Source organism: Podarcis bocagei (assembly GCF_964188305.1).
Source record: "Podarcis bocagei genome assembly, chromosome: 5".
Lineage (NCBI taxonomy): Eukaryota > Metazoa > Chordata > Lepidosauria > Squamata > Lacertidae > Podarcis > Podarcis bocagei.
In genome coordinates, this window is record NC_138129.1 from 83,626,791 (window position 1) to 83,645,894 (window position 19,104).

A 19,104-nucleotide genomic window follows, 5' to 3' on the forward strand; every position below is an offset into this window, starting at 1 on the left:
GTGGCTTTCAACTACAGGAAATAGTCAATTGGAAAGAACCAAACCTTAATTAGAATGAATTTATTATTTCAATTCATCAGCTCAAGTTGTACACATGACATGTCCCAGCTGTTTTGTGCATTCAGGATTTCTCTGCTGGGTGCAGATGAAAGAACAAGGCCTATTACAATCCGCCCTCACTCCTGCAGTGACTTAATGGCTTGTCTGGTATGGATATTTAATTTTCCCCCTTTTCATAAATTATTATCTGCCTTTACAATCAAGTGAATGATGATGAAGCACGATTCCTGAATGTAACTGTTCAACTTTATTCTGAGACACCTGTGAACATTACAGTGAGGGTCAAACTAGATGAGATGTTAGACATCCATGATTAGATCTCATATTCTTGCCCCCCATCAATAGATGTGTATATACCCACCCACCCCTCCCCTGATTCCCTTAGAAGCATAGCATTGGGAACAGAATCTGACTCTTTCTTCCTGTGTTGTTATTTCAGAGTAAATTATCCCTGCTAGGGAAGCTGTATGTGTACCCATATATTTTCCTGAATATTGCAAATAGCAGCTTCCAGGCAGGGCCAAGAGCAATACATTGTTCCACCTGAGGCAGTGCAACAAAGGGTACCCCTCTCCCACTGAGGCACATAATGTCCAAGGCGTGCAAAGTTATTTTGGCACCTAATCCCACAAATGCTTCTTCCCCTTCCTGACAAAAAAATCCAGACCCAATAAATGAAATAACTAACAATTTGCTGCACTCAGTCTACATGACACCCAACTTGCCCCCCTGAAGCAACTTCTTCATTCAGCATAAAGGTAGGGCTGCCCTTCTTCTGGGGTGGGGTGAGATGGAGAAGGGAAATATTTACATCAGGAAAATGTCATTGGGAAAACAGTAACACTCCTCCCCCAGCTTCTTTTAAATGAATGAATGAATGATGTGATTGCAGAGTCTGAGCTTGCTTTTTTTAAATGAATGAATGGATGCAAGTCACTAACCCTTCCAGAAATCGAGTTACAAATCAAAAGGTGTGAGCTGCTGCCTTTGCAGAGCTGTTCCAAAAATCTGCAGGGCTCCTCCCTTCTCCCACTCTGATTGGCTGTGAAGTAATCATCTCTCCTTCTCTGAACTCAGGATAGCTCAAGCTAGTAGAGCATGAGACTCTTAATCTCAGGATTGAGGGCTAGAGCCCCATGTTAGGCAAATGATCCCTGCATTGCAGTGAGCTGGACTAGATGACTCCCTTCCAACTCTACCATTCTGTGATTCTTTGGAGCGAAAAATGAGTGTGTGGAAAGTGGTTGCAATTTCCACTGAAAGCAAGTCCTACTGAATTCACTGGGACTTAATCCTGAGCAGACATGATTGGAATCACACTGCAATTTCACTGCTGTGAAAATAGCATTGTAAAATCAGAGCAAAGCAAGAGATTTGCTCCCTACCCCCACCAACCCGTAGGCAGGTAAGAACCAGGAAGTGAGACGGGAGGTGAGGTTTTCCTCCTGTCTATTTGGCTGGTCCAATAAATCCTTGCCCACAATGAAATGTATAAAAAGTTGTGACAGCTAACCTGAGTTTGGTTCCAACTTGAAATCCGATTAGCCCATTCTAAAGTATACCGCTTAATGTTGCCCCAGAGCAGTTCTGAGTGTGACAACAATCATACTGAGCCACTCAGTGCTGACTCTGGAATCGTGACAATAACACACCAGTGTTGTATTGATATTACATGAGTGTCTCTGGCAGATACTCAATGACAAATATTTAGGAACGGGTTGCCAGACAGTTCAAACCAAATTAAGTCTCACTGGATTGCATCTGTAGTTTGAAAAAACTACAGATTTAGTACAGATGTAACATCAGCTCCCCATGGTTTGCAAATCAGGAGTCAGCCTTAGAGATGAATTCTTCTATGCCATCCCTAAAGAAAATTCTTCCCTTGTCAACAATAACCAAGGTTTAGAGTTACTTGCACACCAACATTAACCATGGTTCATTTGTAAATCAGAATTTGAAGCTATGGTTTGAAGTACATTTTCAGACTATAGTCATGAGAAAACTTCGATAGCTTTAACTATGTACAACTGCATACTGGTTAATGCTGAACAGGTAAGATGCAGAAATTTGCTGTGGAGAAAGGAGGAAGAGATTGTATATATTTCCCAAAGCTGGAACCTGATTTGCAAATGGTGGTTTGAGGGAAGCCGGCGTTATATCTTTACCAGATTACCTTCACATGCTCTTTCAGAGTTATTTTGCCAATGTCTAGGTACTGTATTTATTTATTCTGTTCTTACCACAAATGAAAACAAAGTGAAGCGGGGAAACTGGCTGTCTAAAGGAAATCGTTTAATGAAACTACCGTTTACTGTTAACAATATGCCTTGAGATGATGTCTAATGTTATAAAGGTTTCTGGAAACCCAATGAACCCTTGAAAAGGAATGATGTGGCAGTTAAAAAAAATCTTATATATTGAAGATCAATTTCTTCTGTGTTTTGACAAAAGCATTTCAAGCATCCTATACTAAACATTGCTAAAAAGTAATGTTAATTCTGTGGCTGATGATACCTTAAAACCATAAAATAAATATTACTGAAATACAAATGCCTTTTTTTAAAAAAGCAATAGATCCAACTATTGGTTTTGTGGCTTAACAATGATTTTACTCAGACTACAACTTTGTAATTATCCCTAAATCTTCTTTAAACTTCATGTTTATTTCTGAGACATAATTATGTTGAAGAGCCAAACAGATATTATATTCATGGGACCAAACAAGGTTAGTTACATACAATCTTGTTTTAAAATCTGATTGGCAACTGAATTAGACTAAAAGTATTTGATTTAAGGTGATTTTTTTTAGTCAAATTAAACACAATGCTTAATGTCCAAACACTTTTGTTGAACTAACATGTATAAGCATAATGATTTGATAATGGGAAATTACAGAAGAATTATATTATTGCATGAGAATTATATCTAGAACTTTTATAATGGATCATATTATGAATCTTTTTAAAAATACTTATTAATATTAAAATGGTATAGTCAGCTTTCTAGGTGGTTTTCTGCACCTGTTCCACTGCTAAATATATTGGGGAGTTTCTGGAAAAAGATTTTTTTAAAAAAACCTCTAAAAGCATTTTAGCAAAGTGTATGCATATCTTTAATACCACTCATGATACCTAGAATAAGATTGGCTATTTTGTTCTGGCCAAACATAAAATGGAATTTGTTTTTAAATAACAACACAAACTTTATGTTATGAAAATACTGGACATGACATTGCTACAGTTAAATCATTTTTTTAAAAAAAATCAGTTGATTTATCCTCAAGCTCAAAATCTCTTCAACTAGAATAACTCAGATTGAAACACATTTAACTCTGGCTATATTCTGATATTTCACAATACTTCTGAGAACAGAGAAAGTCATATGCAAACATACTGGCAAATTTGGCAAAACAGATGCTAAATTTTAATGAAATCTAAGCTACCTGTGCACAGCATATTAAGGTCTGTTCCCATGTAATCATTTTCCCTTAAAAAGAGCTTTACACCTAGCAGAAGAAATACAAGCCCTTTTTTGACATGATCCCCCCCTCGTGCCCCCACCGTTGCATTCTTTTCCATCCACAAACAATTTCCGTTGGGAAAAGTGCCACGTAATATTGACAGTGACAACAAATTGTATAGCCTGGTGAACATCTGTTTCCGACTCCCTCACTGATACTGCAGGTTGGCTACTTAGGAGTGAGTTCGTCTTCCCAAGCTGTCCAGCCACAAAGGAACTGGAAACTGCTGGTACGGAATGGACAGGCTTTATTATTGGAACACAGGAAGACTTTATCACCCTGCTGGGATGGTCCGTATCTTCTTTTTTTTTAATAGATTGGAAGCTAGGTTTATGTTTGAAACAATATTCCGATGGGTAAATGTGTGCTAATAGAAAAGAAAAAACACATCATTCTCCAGCGTGTCCTTCAAATACATAACTAGCTTGGATACAAACTTATGCAGCATAAACATCATTTTGTATTAGGCTGTCAGTGACAAAAACTGTTAGAAAATCTGTTCCTTCTAAGTGTGTGGGGAGGGAGGGGCTTCAATTGGTCAGGAAGGAGGGAAAGGAATTTGGCATATACAGTGGTGCCCCGCAAGACGAATGCCTCGCAAGACGAAAAACTCGCTAGACGAAAGGGTTTTTCGGTTTTGCGTTGCTTCGCTAGACGAATTTCCCTATGGGCTTGCTTCACAAGACGAAAACGTCTTGCGCTTTTTTCTTAAAGCCGCTTGAAGAGGCGCAGTTGCGACGGACCGTGCTTCACAAGACGAAAAACACTGTATATAAAGGTAAAGGTAAAGGGACCCCTGACCATTAGGTCCAGTCGTGACCGACTCTGGGGTTGCGGCGCTCATCTCGCTTCATTGGCCGAGGGAGCCGGCGTACAGCTTCCGGGTCATGTGGCCAGCATGACTAAGCCGCTTCTGGCAAACCAGAGCAGCGCACGGAAACGCCGTTTACCTTCCCGCTGGAACGGTACCTATTTATCTGCTTGCACTTTGACGTGCTTTCGAACTGCTAGGTTGGCAGGAGCAGGGACCGAGCAACGGGAGCTCACCCCGTCGTGGGGATTCGAACCACCGACCTTCTGATCGGCAAGTCCTAGGCTCTGTGGTTTAACCCACAGCGCCTTATTACAAGTGGGGCCTGAAACTAAATGATTAGGTGTGGAATGCTGCTGTTCATGATTGTAGCATCTCCATTCCATCCCTCCTCCGCAGTTTTCCTTCTTTTGCGCCAACAGTCAATCAGCATTCCCTAGCAATGAGCATGCTCAAATCTCACTGAGCTGTTTTTAGGAGTCCTTCCTCCCTTAGGCTCCCTGCCCCTCCCCTCCCCGCCCCAGATCTTTTGTACTTCCGCAAATCTTGCAGGAGGGAGACCCCTTTGGCCACCAATACCTTCCTCTTGAGTGTAGTTTATATAGCCTTTTTGGCTATATAAACTACTTGCAGGTGGCTGGACTAAATGACCCTTGTGGTCCCTTCCAACTCTGTGGTTCTGTGATTCTATGGCACTCATAGCCTGGACATCAGAAATAGAGGGGATGTTTACATCACATCTGCTTCTTTACAGAAGAAGGATGACAGCAAATGGTCTGAATGGGACGACGACGAGGCGCACAGGACCAAAAGCGACAATACTTGGCAAAGATTTTTCTCTATTTTACACAACTGACTTTGAACACTCAGATGTGCAACATAAATGCTCTCTGTCACTATAAATATAGAGTTGCCTGTACAAGCCTGCAGCCCAAACCGATCACAGCCAGCAACAGAATGAAGATAGATGTTCCCATCGCGTCCAGCGACACCCCAGTAGGCTGATATTTCCTCTGTTTAGCAAACAGGCCTGTTAAGGAATTTCCTTGGCAAACAGACAACATGGAAACATCCTTCATCCCCATAGAATACATGAGCCAGCAAAAACCATTTCCTATGCTATGGCAACAATATCTGCGTAAGGTTAAACAAGACATTTCATACCATCCCTTACTCAGGCCACCGTATCTATTTCTGGACCTCTTCTTTTGTTCAACCTTTGCTAATAATAGTGACCCAGCTTAGGTGGTATTTATAGTCGTTAAAGACTTGTGGCTTGACTTTTCAGAACACTTTATTCATGTATATTTCCTGTGTTTATTGTTACCCTAGTTGGGTCTCTCTTTTTTTTAATCATTAAACGTACTCCATCCAAGATTTTTATTTAGTAACACATTTTCAAAGAAACTTTTCCTTCACCAAATGAGCAAGCCAGATTTAGTTGGAAGCACATCACTTCTCTCCTAGGTAGTTTGACTCTCTGTGTGTTTATTTTGAAGTAAGCCTCACTGTTCAGCCGGACTTGCTCCTTGACACAGAAGCATAGGCTTGCTGCCTTCATGTCAATGAAGAAAGCTTTTAGTTTCTTTCCAGTTGCTAGGAGCAACACTGAAAACACACTGAAGTAAATAAAAGTTTTGCTAAAAGCGTGTCTGTCCATCTGGCCAAACATTTTTTCCTACTAAATTTACCTACTCAACCTGTCGTTTCCTTGACACAAATGCTACATTATTCTGCTTTTATTATTCTGGGATAGGGAAATCTGTATGTCTGTCTCTCACCATCACCTCTGGATGCTACTGGGCTACAATAGCAGCCACCATGGGTAATAGCTTTGCTGTCTTAATGGTACAGTCCTAGTGTTTATTACACTGTGGCAATAAAAGGGGGGGGGGGAATGTGGTCCTAGCAATAATGACACCAGAACCATGTTGTGGCAAGGAATGTGAGGTGATTACAGATGACCACCCACCACAGTGGTAACTGTTCAGCAGGATGAAACAGACTACCCCATGCAGCAGATTTTGGGATACTATTAGGTAAAGGGACCCCTGACCATTAGGTCCAGTCGTGGACGACTCTGGGGTTGTGGCGCTCATCTTGCTTTATTGGCCGAGGGAGCTTCCAGGTCATGTGGACAGCATGACAAAGCTGCTTCTGGCGAACCAGAGCAGCGCACGGAAATGCCGTTTACCTTTCCGCTGGAGCGGTACCTATTTATCTACTTGCACTCTGACCTGCTTTCGAACTGCTAGGTTGGCAGGAGCAGGGACCGAGCAATGGGAGCTCACCCCGTCGCGGGGATTCAAACCGCCGACCTTCTGATCGGCAAGTCCTAGGCTCTGTGATTTAACCCACAGCGCCACCCGCGTCCATGGGATACGATTAAAGGGCAACAAAATGCTGATTATTTTGGATAGTAAGATACATTTAGCATCATAGAATGCCAATATGGATGTTGCCTCAAGACACCTGTGTGTCTAGGGCTGCTTCTGGAGGCAACATACTGGATTGTACTTCTAACCACTTGCTAAGTTAGTCGCACATAATATTCTACCAAGAGGTGGGAGAAATTCCTCCGCTTCCCCTTCACCCTGGTAGGTTGACAACTTGGTGCCAGAAAGCATCTCTTGGTGGCACCGATTTGGCCTCAGTGACAGAGCATCTATTTTGCAGGCAGAAGGTCCCAGTTTCAGCTAGATGGACCAATGGCCTTACTTGGCACAAGAAAGCTTTCTGTGCTCCTACATCCCATTTTCCGAGAGGACTGTGGATTGCCTGGCAGCTGTGGGTACACTGCCTTGAGTTCTATGATGGAAGGAAGGTGGATGATTAAATTTGCTACAGAAGTACCTATTCCCCATCTGCTTTTGCTTTATAGCCAAACTTGAATTAGAAGCTCCTAGCCACTTAATACAAGAAATCAAGATAAGCACATTTTTGACTTATGCTGTAAGGTGCTATGTACACAGGCTTCACCGTTTGTTTGTTTATTTCAAACATTCGTTAGCTGCTCTTCAGCTACGGCTTCCAGAGCATCTTCCACACAAAACAGAAAAATGCAATAAAACCATGTACAAACAGATCACAGCAGGCTGTAAAAACCGAGCATTCAAAGCAAAACCATTTTAAAGTCCTAAAAGGCCTGGACAAATCTTTCACCTGGCACCACATAAATAAACAGAATTGTATAAATGAATACATTCATGACAACAACTCTATATATGTGGATTGGATCCAGACTTACAGTGCAATTCTAAGTAGTAAGTCCTCCCAAGTTCAGTGGGGCTTACACTATGATAAATGGGGTTAGGATTAAAAGGTAAAGGTAAAGAACCCCTGGAAGGTTAAGTCCAGTCAAAGGCGACTATGGGGTTGCGGCGCTCGTCTCGCTTCAGGCGGAGGGAGCCGGCGTTTGTCCACAGACAGCTTTCTAGGTTGTGTGGTCAGCATGACTAAACCACTTCTGGCACAACGAACACCGTGACTGAAACCAGAGCGCATGGTAACGCTGTTTACCTTCCCACCACAGCGGTACCTATTTATCTACTTGCACTGGTATGCTTTTGAACTGCTAGGTTGGCAGAAGCTGGGACAGAGCAACGGGAGCTCACCCCATCACGCGGATTTAAACCACTGACCTTCTGATCAGCAAGCGCAAGAGGATCAGTGGTTTAGACCACAGCGCCACCCACTCCCCATACTTAGTCATACTTAGAGTGGACCCACCAAAAGCAATGAGACTTCAATTATTAATATTATTAGCCACTTCCCAACATTCTGTTATTTTGTCAACTCTTGTATGCATAAGAAACAGGCATCAGGGCCTGTTTAATAATTTCAATGCAATTATTATGTATGTCAGAACTTTTGGCTCTCCAGATGTTGCTGAATTAGAGCTCCTATCATCCCTGGCCACTGGTCATGCTTGCTCTGGGACTGATGTACACAGATTACTTTCAGTGCTCCAAAAGCATTATATAACACATTACAATTGCTCCCCCTTTTTTGGAGCCAGGTGGCATTCTTCAGCAAGACAGCTTTAGCTCAGGGACTCCTAATTTTGCTTCAGTACAATATACACATGGCATTCATGTTGTTTTATGAATTCCTTTATAACCTTTGAAAGACCGTGTCTTCCACATAATAAAGCGGTGTACTTTTAGGCACAAATAATAACAAAGAGTTCTGTAGATCAGATCAGTTGAGCAAGGGATTGAGCTAGATGAGCTCTAAGGTCCCTTCCAGCTAAAATACTGTGATTTTATGAAAGCTCTGTTGAGACCAGCATTTGTTATCCAACAGTGTCCAGCCAAATGCTCCCGTGAAAGCTTACAAGGGTGGTGTGGAAGGAAACAGTCACACCCTCTTGTCCCCTGCATCTGTTAGTCAGGAGTAGATACCCCCTAGACATGGAGGTATAACCCACTTTTCAACCACAATGTGGTCACGGTAGGGAGAGGCAAGAAATAAGGGTGCAATCCTGCAGTAACTTTTCCTGCACGAGTCTCTTTGAAATGAAGGAGGGCTATAAGTGCCCAGAAGAACATTTTTCTGGTTTCTCATCCAAAATTTGTTATATCTTTCTCAAGTCCTCTGGCATATAGCATGAGATAAAATGATGACCAGAGTGCATGCTACAACTTGATGGCGATTCTTTCATTGTTTGCACTAAATAAATTGCACGCTATGAGTTCCCGAGCAAAACAGACTTGGGCACAACACATCGAACATCTGCACACTCATGAAAATATGCAAGTTAAACATTCACAGAGCCATGTGTGTTTAAGGTTTGCTGAAATCATGGGAATTCCCCCAATAAAACTTTTGAGACCAAACTAGCAGTGAACACATTATCTGAGTGTGTGTTCTTATGGAGTAGAAATGGCACCATGAATGCCATTTCCAGCAGGCTTGGAAAAATCCAAAGGTTTGCAAAAGTGCAAAAAACAAACAAACCACCACTAGGTTTTTTTTTAAAAGGGCACCTCCCAATGCACACACAAATAGCCCATTGAGGACTGAGAATAATCACTTTGTGTGGAATGTTTAGTGTTTGCTGGAGGAGGTAGCATGAGAAAAAGGGGGACGGAATGGAGTAATGTAAAAAGGGCATATCTGACTGGCTGGCATCCTGAATAAGACCTCTATACTTGACTTTGACCAAACTACGGGAGGCAGTAGAAGACAGGAGTGCCTGGTGTGCTCTGGTCCATGGGGTCACGAAGAGTCGGACACGACTAAACGACTAAACAACAACTCTGTAAATATTTGTTACATATGTCCCTTATTCACTTACAAAGAGTTTTCTTCTCCATAAGTACTCTAAGCAGCACACACAGGATTCACAGGCAATCAACCATTTTAGGACTGATTAAGTCCAAGGCCAGCTTGGCTGCAGCACTGCCTTAGGAACGCTTCTAAAATGTGCAGCCCTCCATGCTGTTGCTTCATTTTCTCATTGGCCTCCCATCTGGTAGCAGTAACAGAATGAGCAGTCTTGGTGCAGTATGGGAAAAGCCTTTTCTAAACAAGGGGCAATTCTACAACAGCAATTCCAGAGGGACGCTCAATTTCCTTCCCATAACCACAGAGGCCTTATCAATAACCACCGTATTGTATAGGTTGAAGGAACAACATTTCCCCCAGTGGCAGCTGCATATTCAGGAACGGACAGCATGGTGTGAAGTGGCAGAAATGAATCCCTGTGACTTTACTATCTCAAGAGCAAAGCGCAGAAGAATCCCTTCATGCAAACGAGTTGCCCACGGATGAGCTTCCTCATTTTGTGATGGTAAGCAAAACTGTGGAAAATAAGGGGAAACAGAAAAAGCCTGTATATAGAGACTATAAAGAGAGGAGATGGAACTGAAAGAGCAAAGGTTAATGGCTGGCAGAACGTGCAGACTGAGGTGGAATTACTCTGGATTGAATCAGCTGAAGTTGTAAGCGGAAGGATCATGGGCCTTGAGTGAGTAAGAAAATAAACAAACCTCTTTATGTAGAGTAAACTAGTATATCAGAGGGCAAAGAGAGAGACATCTTCCTTGGCATGCTAATTTACTACATGCAAGCAGGGAACATTGGGGGGGGGGATATTTTGTATGTGCACTCCAGAACAATGTGATTCTACCTGGACAGAGATAGCTTTGCCTCAGTTACCCATGCTCTGGCAACATCCAGGTTAGACTAGAGTTCTGCCTGTTTCACATGTGAAAACATATGTGCTTTAAGATACTAAAGGGCCTTCTGCGGTTGCCTGCTGTCTGAGAGGGCCTTCTCAGCAGTGGCACCCCAATTATGGAATGCTTTCCCTGCTGCCTTCTTCCCCCTTTGGTGCCAGGAGAGCCCTTTCTAGCTTATCAGCCTCTTGCGCACAATTCCAGTCCTTCTGGTTATTTTTACCTGTCTATTAAGACGTTGATGTCTCTTAGTTTAGACTTGCACTATATATGCAAATCTAAACTAAAAGACATCAACGTCTTAATAAGGAAATCAGCCCTGAGTTCTCACTGGAAGGACAGATCGTGAAGCTGAGGCTCCAATACTTTGGCCACCTCATGAGAAGAGAAGACTCCCTGGAAAAGACCCTGATGTTGGGAAAGATGGAGGGCACAAGGAGAAGGGGATGACAGAGGACGAGATGGCTGGACAGTGTTCTCGAAGCTACCAGCATGAGTTTGGCCAAACTGCGGGAGGCAGTGGAAGACAGGAGTGCCTGGCGTGCTCTGGTCCATGGGGTCACGAAGAGTCAGACACGACTAAACAACAACAACATGTCTTAATAGTTTTTCATCTACTTTGGAAATAAATAAAATACTAAATGTGTCACCAAACACAAAAAACATCCCATGCCCTTTTAAAATGTGTTGGAGGTGGTTATTCGGTTGTTGTTTTTATTTTTATTATGTACTTTGTGGTTTTATATTCTGATTTTATCCTGTGAACCACCCAGAGACCTGCTGGTATAGAGCGGTATATAAATTCAAGAATTAATAATAATTTTGCATCTGTGTAGAACAGCTCTCAGGAGCAGGAATGCTGTGCAAGAAAACTACATATCGGCAATAAGCAGCAACGACTGCAAGATAAATGCGAACTCATGAGATCAGCCAAGGCCTACCACAATCCTGCTGCTCTTTCCCATCCTCCCCCTTGAAATGTGACATACTCCTCAGTAACACTTGGGAATGGAAGACTTTAGAATCAGAGTGAGTCCCCTGCTCCTAGTCCTTTTCCCTAGGGCAGGCTGTGCTATATGTGAACAATATCTGGCAGAAACATTTTCCAACTTCCACTGAAAGTCTCTCAGAAAGAACATTCCACAACTTCTCAGGACACCTGCTTCCACAGGGGAGCGACTGTTGTTTATTGTTGTTTTCTAATGCTCAAAAGAAAGCTGCTTTCCTAGAGTCTAAGTCTTAGTCTCAGTGAAATGCAAAAATGCCCCCCAAACCCCCTTTCTGGCCTCCTTCAAAACTGCCATCAGCACATCTCACATTATTCCTTCCTTTCTAGGGTTCTGCACTGATTCCACTCCTTCTAAGCCAACTGCTGACCACTTCATTAGCTGACCACTTCAGTTCTGTCACTGACTTCTTATTCTTATTCTTTCTGCTTATCTATGGGCAGGAACTTGAATAGACCTTTTGCTCTGACACTCTTAAAGATTAAAGGAATGTAACCCTGAGGGCCTTTACACACTAGCTGCCGTTTGTTTGTTTCGTTTTTTGCACAGTAAATGCACATTTGATACTTGCAAAGCACAGGGTACTCCCCAGTCCTGAAAACATTGCATTCTGGAGTGCTCAAAAGCACAGCATGTCTTCCTCAGATAGCACACCCATTGTTATTTTGATATCTACAAGTTGTTGGAGTATTTTGCTGAGAGGCTCCTGGAATCTATGCTAACCAGAATAATATTCATTTTATCAGAACTCTACAGAGCCACAGAAACTGAGGCATTTTGGTTTTCTTTGCAACATGTTTATGTATCCTGTCCTACCCAGGAGTTTCTGTGCCCAGTGACTCCCCCATACTTGTTCCATCTGGTCTTATGAATGATTGGCATTAGCTCAAGTGACTGGTTTATACTTTTCTTTCAGCAAGCTTGAAGCCATTCATAGCTCACAACAAACCCTGGGGTTCATAGATACCTTTTTCTCAGTCCTGCTTCTGCTAAGATATCTTACCAGTGGCCTGACATTTTCCTATTTCTCTATTATCACTAGCCCTCTCCCCACAAAACCCCCCATTATCCCCCTGCTGTTTCTGAGGAGCATGCAAATATGCCAAAGGCCTTCAAAGGGAAAACATCTTCTATCTCCCACAGCAAACATTCTCTTCCACTCCCACAAGTGTCGTACTAGACAGCTGTAGACTCTGCAAGTAGCCCTGCTTAGGCAGACACTCCAGCTCACCAGAATCTTCTGCTTAAAAATTGTTGATCTGGAAATCTGCAGAATAGAGGTCTGACTTTTTTTTATACCTTCTGCTGAAAGCATAACGGATGAGCAGAACAGCTCCATGCTTACAGTTTATACAGTGCCATTTGACCAAAGAGTAGCGAGTGGATGTAAGTCACGCCAAGCAAAACGGCAAACCATATTTCTATTTCATTGTCATGCAATAGAAAACAAGTGTGTAGCATACCTTAAGTTCTCTGAAGAAGATGCTACTCCTGGCCCACTCGACAATCGAGAAGAGGGTTTGGTCAGCCATTTTGCACATAAGCCCAAAGGTATTGAGCTTTTCGTGTTTGCTTCGGTTGGCTTGCTCCTGCTGCAAGTAGGCCATGATCTTAGCCTGGACCTGTGGCTCGTCTGGCTCACACTTCAAGAGTTCCAGTATCAGGTGAGGAATACTTGCTGGCGAGCTTGTCTGATGATAACCATCCATGTAAGAGTAGCCCATTATCGACTCAGGGGAGCTAGTGTAAGGATCGGGGTACTCAGACTTGATAGCACGGCTCGGAAAGTGACCATAGGTCTGGTAGCCTTGCAGGCTGCCATGTGGCGGCATTGTCATGCTAATGGGAGAGGTTACGAAGGGGCTTCGGTCATAGTCTGTGGGAGGCAAGGCTGTATGGTTCAGAGGTAGGCCCTTGGAGGCAGAATGGATATTCTGGATCGCAGAGGATATTGTTAGGTCAGTGGGCATTGCTTGAATCACCTGAGTCATGGCTTCCAACTTGAGTCCATTTGCTCGGATGAGAGCTTTCTTCTGCTGCTTCAGGGCCCTGTCCCTCTTGTACATTGGTCCAAACTTGTTGCGACCCCCACGCATCCGGTCAGCTCTCACGGCTGTTGAAAGTGGAGGTGAAAAAATGACGGGCGTTAAATTATGACTGTGAAGTAAATGACAGTATTCAAATTAACTTAGCAATATGGATCTTTTTAGACTATAAATGCCTTGGGGGCAGAGGACCACCGCCTCAAAGGACCATCTTTGTCACTGGAAATACAGGTTGTTCTCCTTGACATGGAGCCTCTTCTACCAGCTTCTGCTGTAGCACCAGCTGTGAACTTACCTGACCGGAAGTATCCGGGTCTCAGTGATCCGTGTAACCTCCAGGTTAGGCCACTGCAGTGCTTTGTACATGGGGTTGCTTTTGAAGGCAGTTTGGAAACTGCATTTAGTCCAAATTACAGTGGTGAAGCTGTTAACTCCGACCGGGTGTTCTGATCACATTAAACCTGTGATCCACCAACTACACTGGCTTTCAGATTGTTTGTGGGTTCAGTTCAAAAATGCTGTGTTTGTTTGTTTTTTACTTTCCAAGCCCTTCACAGCTTGGCTCTGACCTCTAAAAAGCTGTTTGTCTCCACACACTAATATTTTCAACAGAGGCTCTTCAGGTTTCTCCACCTATCTTAATAACATTTTTGGGTCATGTTGAAACCTTTTTGTTATCCAAAGTTTACTAATCCTATGTACTTTAGTGTTGGGTTGATTTATTCTGCTGATTGCTTTACTGCTGCTGTTTTATTCTGTGGTGTTTTAATGTTTTCCTTTCAATTTGCTTTACTATAATTCTAACTTTTGGTAAGCTGCCCTAGGAATCTGCAATTTTTAAGAAATCTCCGTCAGCCCATAGAGACGATGCTATTTTGAGGCACTTAACTAAATTCTCAAAGCCGTTGGGTTCCATGCTGTTTGAAATGTTTGTGGGGTGAGTGAGGGAATAACAGCTATAATACTGTTAACAGTATTGTGTTTGGGTTTAGCCATTCTAAGAACACTTTTGAGTCTCCCTGCACACCCCTAGCTTCTGGAGATGCTTCTCCAGGTAGGCTATTTATGTCCAAATAGTCGGGTGTCACCCACCCCAGAGATGAGCTGATCCTGCAATTGCTGAAGCCATTCAGCTTGTAACAGAATTTGGATGGGAAAGAAGTCAAGGAAACCCAGTCCAACAGTTGCCTTGGGGAACATAGCGGTGGTCTCTGCCACAGCATATTTTGAAAGCAGCAGCGAGAGGGTCTCACCATCCCTGCCCTTCCCAATGGCAATTAGATAGCAAGAAAGGCCTCTGACAGCTTGGTGACATGCTGAGATGGCTGGAGGTTACGTTCCTAAGCTTTTATCTTAAGGATTAGTGGTCCATTAAAAATGTATTAGAAGTCCTAGGTACACAGAGGACTATACATTATCATAAAGGCGTTAACAATTAATGATTCCAGCCTAAACTGTAATTTATGAACTAGAATTTAAGTCCATGTATCACAATCAAGGAAACATGTATATAAATGTCACGGGCATTTACAATTACGAGGGCATGCATTTCTTCTTCCCGTTCTGCGGATAACAAAAGGGAAGTTGGATTATGATACAAGAGCAGATGGGTGGCAAGGTAGTTTTTTTAAAAAATAAAAATAAAGCATCAACTGTCTCTGACTGCAGGCAACTAAAACTGCATCCCTGATTTGGAAGGTTTATTAACTGGCTGCAATGGTGTGACATTTTTATACAAATTGTTCCAATGTGCTGCGACATGCAACACCATTGGCCAGGTTCTGATTGCTGTGCTTTTGTAAGATCAGCAGCACTGATCCTGCCTGGGAACAAGGCTCTCCCTGTGTATGCATGTGTGTGTTTTCAGGGGTACCACAGGTAAGCTGCACAGTGCCAACTGAACTATGTAGCAATGTGATAGGCATATATGTAAAGGGAAGATTTGATGGGGAGTTGACATCCAAGTCTATGCACAACATTTTGGGTGAGCGCAGGGAGTTTTCAGGCTTCCATCCCTGCTATGGTTTTTTGTGGCTCCTAAAAACAGTAATATTGAAGGTGGAGAGCCTCCCAAGAAACATTCAATAGAGAGGCTACAGCCAGAACAAAAAAAAAGGGATGTTTCCCCATATATACATGGAAATGCTTTGTGCACAGGCAGAATAGGATTGCAGCCATTATTTTTAACACTATTCTAGTGGTGTCAAAGAATTCCAAATGTCTGCTGATATTAAAACAGACAAATGGTTACTTTTAAAAAAAATAAATTCTAGACAGTACTAAAAATACTATTGTTTATTAATTTATAAACCACCTTTTTGCACTCGCATCAAAGCAATTTACATGCATGCCATAAAAGAGCCAAACATAGTGTTTTTTTTTTAAAAAAAGGAAACACTCACACCACAATATAGGTTCACAAACAAAATGAACACCTACAGCAGAGACTTTTTCACCAAGCTGAAAAAAACTTGTTGAGACAATGTTTTCATTTGTTTCTGGAAAGTACGGACAGTGGGTGCCTGTTGTCTCTCAGGGGCACATGCTAAGGTTACCAGATTTCTTTCAATGAATCCTGGACACTTTTCAACTTCAATGAATTTTGTATGGGGACTGATTTGTAAATCCGGGGACTGTCCCTGGGAAACGGGGACATCTGGTAACCTTAGCATAATCACCAAAACTCCACCAAGTAACCATAGTTGTTGTTTTGACATTATTCCCTCAGGAGGTATTCCCTCATAGTACTGTTATGGGAGGGGAATATTTTAGGAGAAAATTGGCAGTGTGGTGCTTCATCTTGTCCCTGACAGCTGATTCTCCTTTGCAAATCCATTAAATACTTCTCTCTCCGGCTGAGCTGAGTAACAGGATTCAAGTCTACCTGGGGGGGATAGCAAAGGAATATTTGATTGGGGATGGCTTGGGCATCCTTTCTTCCTGTCCACCTATTGCTCCTCTGTTAATGTTATATCTTGCAAAATGCAGATTCTGAGCATGTATTTAGCAAGATTACTTCTGTTACCTCCACTATGTTATATTCTGTGGACCATATTCTGCAGTCCCCTAGACTGCAACAAACATAGGCTTAACTGCCTGTTATGCAGAAGTATTCTGGAACAAGTGGTTTGTGGACTACACTTTGTAAGCGGTACGTTGGGACACATTGGAAATCTGTGTGCACGAAAATAAGGCTGTCTACTAATAATGGAAGGAAGTTTGCTTATTACTTGTGTTTAAGTGAATAACTGATGAATTATTCCATCAATTATTTTTAAATCAAATACCATATTTTGAAAGCACCAAAGGTGCCTTTCTGTGGTATTGAAGGAAGTGTAGGATACCATACTGTTTAGCAGTCAAAAGGTACCCCTCAGTTTAAGCATGGCAAATATTTCACATTCATGCTGGAACCAAAATAGCTTCAAAAATAAACAAGTCTGCCTCAACTGTCAGACCCACTGATTAAAATTAGTCACCACAAATTAATAAACTCTTAGGTTACTAATGTCAGTTAAAGTTTAGAAGTATTAAAATGCAGTAATTATGCCTAGTCCATTTTTAAAATCTTGGAAAAATCATGTACAGTAAAATCTCCATGCTAACAGTGCAATCATGTGCATGTCTACTCAGAAGTAAATTCCACTGAGTTTAATCGTGCTTTTTCCTGGGTAGGATTGCAGGCTAAGGATGTCCAGGATTTCACCGTTAAAAAGCTGTGAAATGGAACACTGAATACATTCTACATTCAGAATCAACCTTGAAATCAGTCGCAAATAAAATTCTAGCAATCATATACAGTATCTAAATTATAATACATAGGGCCAGAGTTTTCTGCCATTTTGAATCCCATTTCTTGATATTTGAAACACTGCAAACCAATAAAAATTTCATATAGCATTTGCTTCAAATTAGCAATCACTATGACCTGAGACATAACCAAATAGATCATCATAAAAACATAATTAAATGTGGCAAAAGTGTTAGCATCTCAATATCCATTGTTAAACTCATTACTGAATTTCTTTTTGGGGCCAAACTAGATACCTTATAAAGTGCTATCACAACTTTGAGACAGCAACATCCATGGCCACTTAAAAAAAAAAGAACCCCAAATCTCTGTTTAAGATAACATTTGGTTCTGAAGTAAAATGAATTTTCCAGACATTTGAATGGTAATTTGCTATGAGTAAAAGAATGCAGCATGATGCAATTCTTATCTTGCATTTGTGACTTGTTAAAATAGATATGAACTCAAACTTACTAGTAATTTAGAAAGGGGAAGAGACAGCTATCTTTCCTAATGTTGAATCCTATCATTTCAGTGAACAATTAAAATATACTATAGTTGTATAGCATACAACTATACTAGGAAAATCTTAAATCCAATCCAAAATATTTTATACTGCCTCACATTTATTGACTTCTATTGCAAAGCAAAGTAAAACAAAAGTAGGGTCCCTTTCTATTGAATGCTAGTCATACTTTCAATGATTATTTAGTTAATGATTCGCTCAGTTGCACAACCTGTCCATGCAAGGAATTCCATTGATAACTAAGAATGACCAATTGTGCAGGAGAAAAATGCCTAGTATACGAGACCTCTAATGATGTGTTTTTAAAACTCTCAGATATGGCTAGAAACCTTGCTGTGGGAACTGTTAACAAACTCTCCCTAAATAATTTATGATATCTACTCTCATTTAATTCTGTTTGCTTAAACGAATGAATGTTATTTGTTCTTGTATTTACTGTTAGCTTGAATACTCAAACATTCTTATGGTCTGCTGTAACTGTAAAGTTGTATGTACTTACGAGTTGCCATTTCTAATGCACACATTTAAACCACCCTCCCAGCACAATAGCTACTGTACATATGTTATAGGGAAATCCTTTAAAAACAAAAGTTGCATGCAGGGAGCCACAAGCATCAATAGTTTTGATCAGCCATAAAGACATGAATCTTGGAATAGTCCAGAATGACAGAAATGCAGCAACTGTAAATATGCTGCAGAGCAGTTACATATTATATGTTCTACAAATATGCAGGAACAACTCTTTGCCTTACCTTCCAACTTCATCCCGACACTTAGACATTTTTGAAACCGACAGTAAGGGCAGCGCTTCCTTTGAGTTTTGTCAATCTGGCAGCTTTGATTTTCTATGCATGTGTACCTTTTATTGTTCTGGACTGTTCGTTTAAAGAACCCCTGTAAAACAGATACAAAATGTTCACCCGTTTTGCATGGACAGGTGGGGTGCTGGGGTTTATGTCATATTCCGAAAACCTTCACCAAACTCACTTCTCTATCGTCATTATGCCAATTGAGCACTTACGAAGCAGCAGGCTTGATTCCATATTTCTTCATGTAGTCTCTTCAAGGAAACTCACTTAGGCCACAGAACAGAAGTTTTCTGTGGCTAGTCTGCATTCGTATTGATTTATAAGAGACTTCAGTGAGCCTTCCTTACTGTATCC

At 41.6% G+C, this 19,104-nt stretch overlaps 1 protein-coding gene and 1 long non-coding RNA gene across 5 annotated transcripts in view; one reads left to right on the forward strand and one right to left on the reverse strand.

The window, feature by feature from the left end:
* LOC308587145 overlaps positions 1-6,025 on the forward strand; it is a 145,142-nt gene extending 139,117 nt beyond the window's left edge. For 2 of the 3 annotated variants that reach the window (XR_014008226.1, XR_014008227.1), the window contains exons 4-5: positions 3,744-3,874; positions 5,149-5,982. This is a non-coding gene — a long non-coding RNA (uncharacterized lncRNA). Of the gene's footprint in view, positions 1-3,743; positions 3,875-5,148 lie in introns of all 3 variants that reach the window. The other variant, XR_014008225.1, reaches the window with a different exon arrangement.
* Positions 1-19,104, reverse strand: part of NR5A2 (nuclear receptor subfamily 5 group A member 2) — a 114,958-nt gene that overhangs the window by 72,143 nt on the left and 23,711 nt on the right. For both annotated transcript variants that reach the window (XM_081194463.1, XM_081194462.1), the window contains exons 3-4: positions 18,694-18,835; positions 13,044-13,693 (exon numbers count right to left, since the gene is read on the reverse strand). In XM_081194463.1, coding sequence (XP_081050589.1) covers positions 13,044-13,693; positions 18,694-18,835 — 792 coding nt within the window. The remainder of the gene's footprint in view (positions 1-13,043; positions 13,694-18,693; positions 18,836-19,104) is intronic.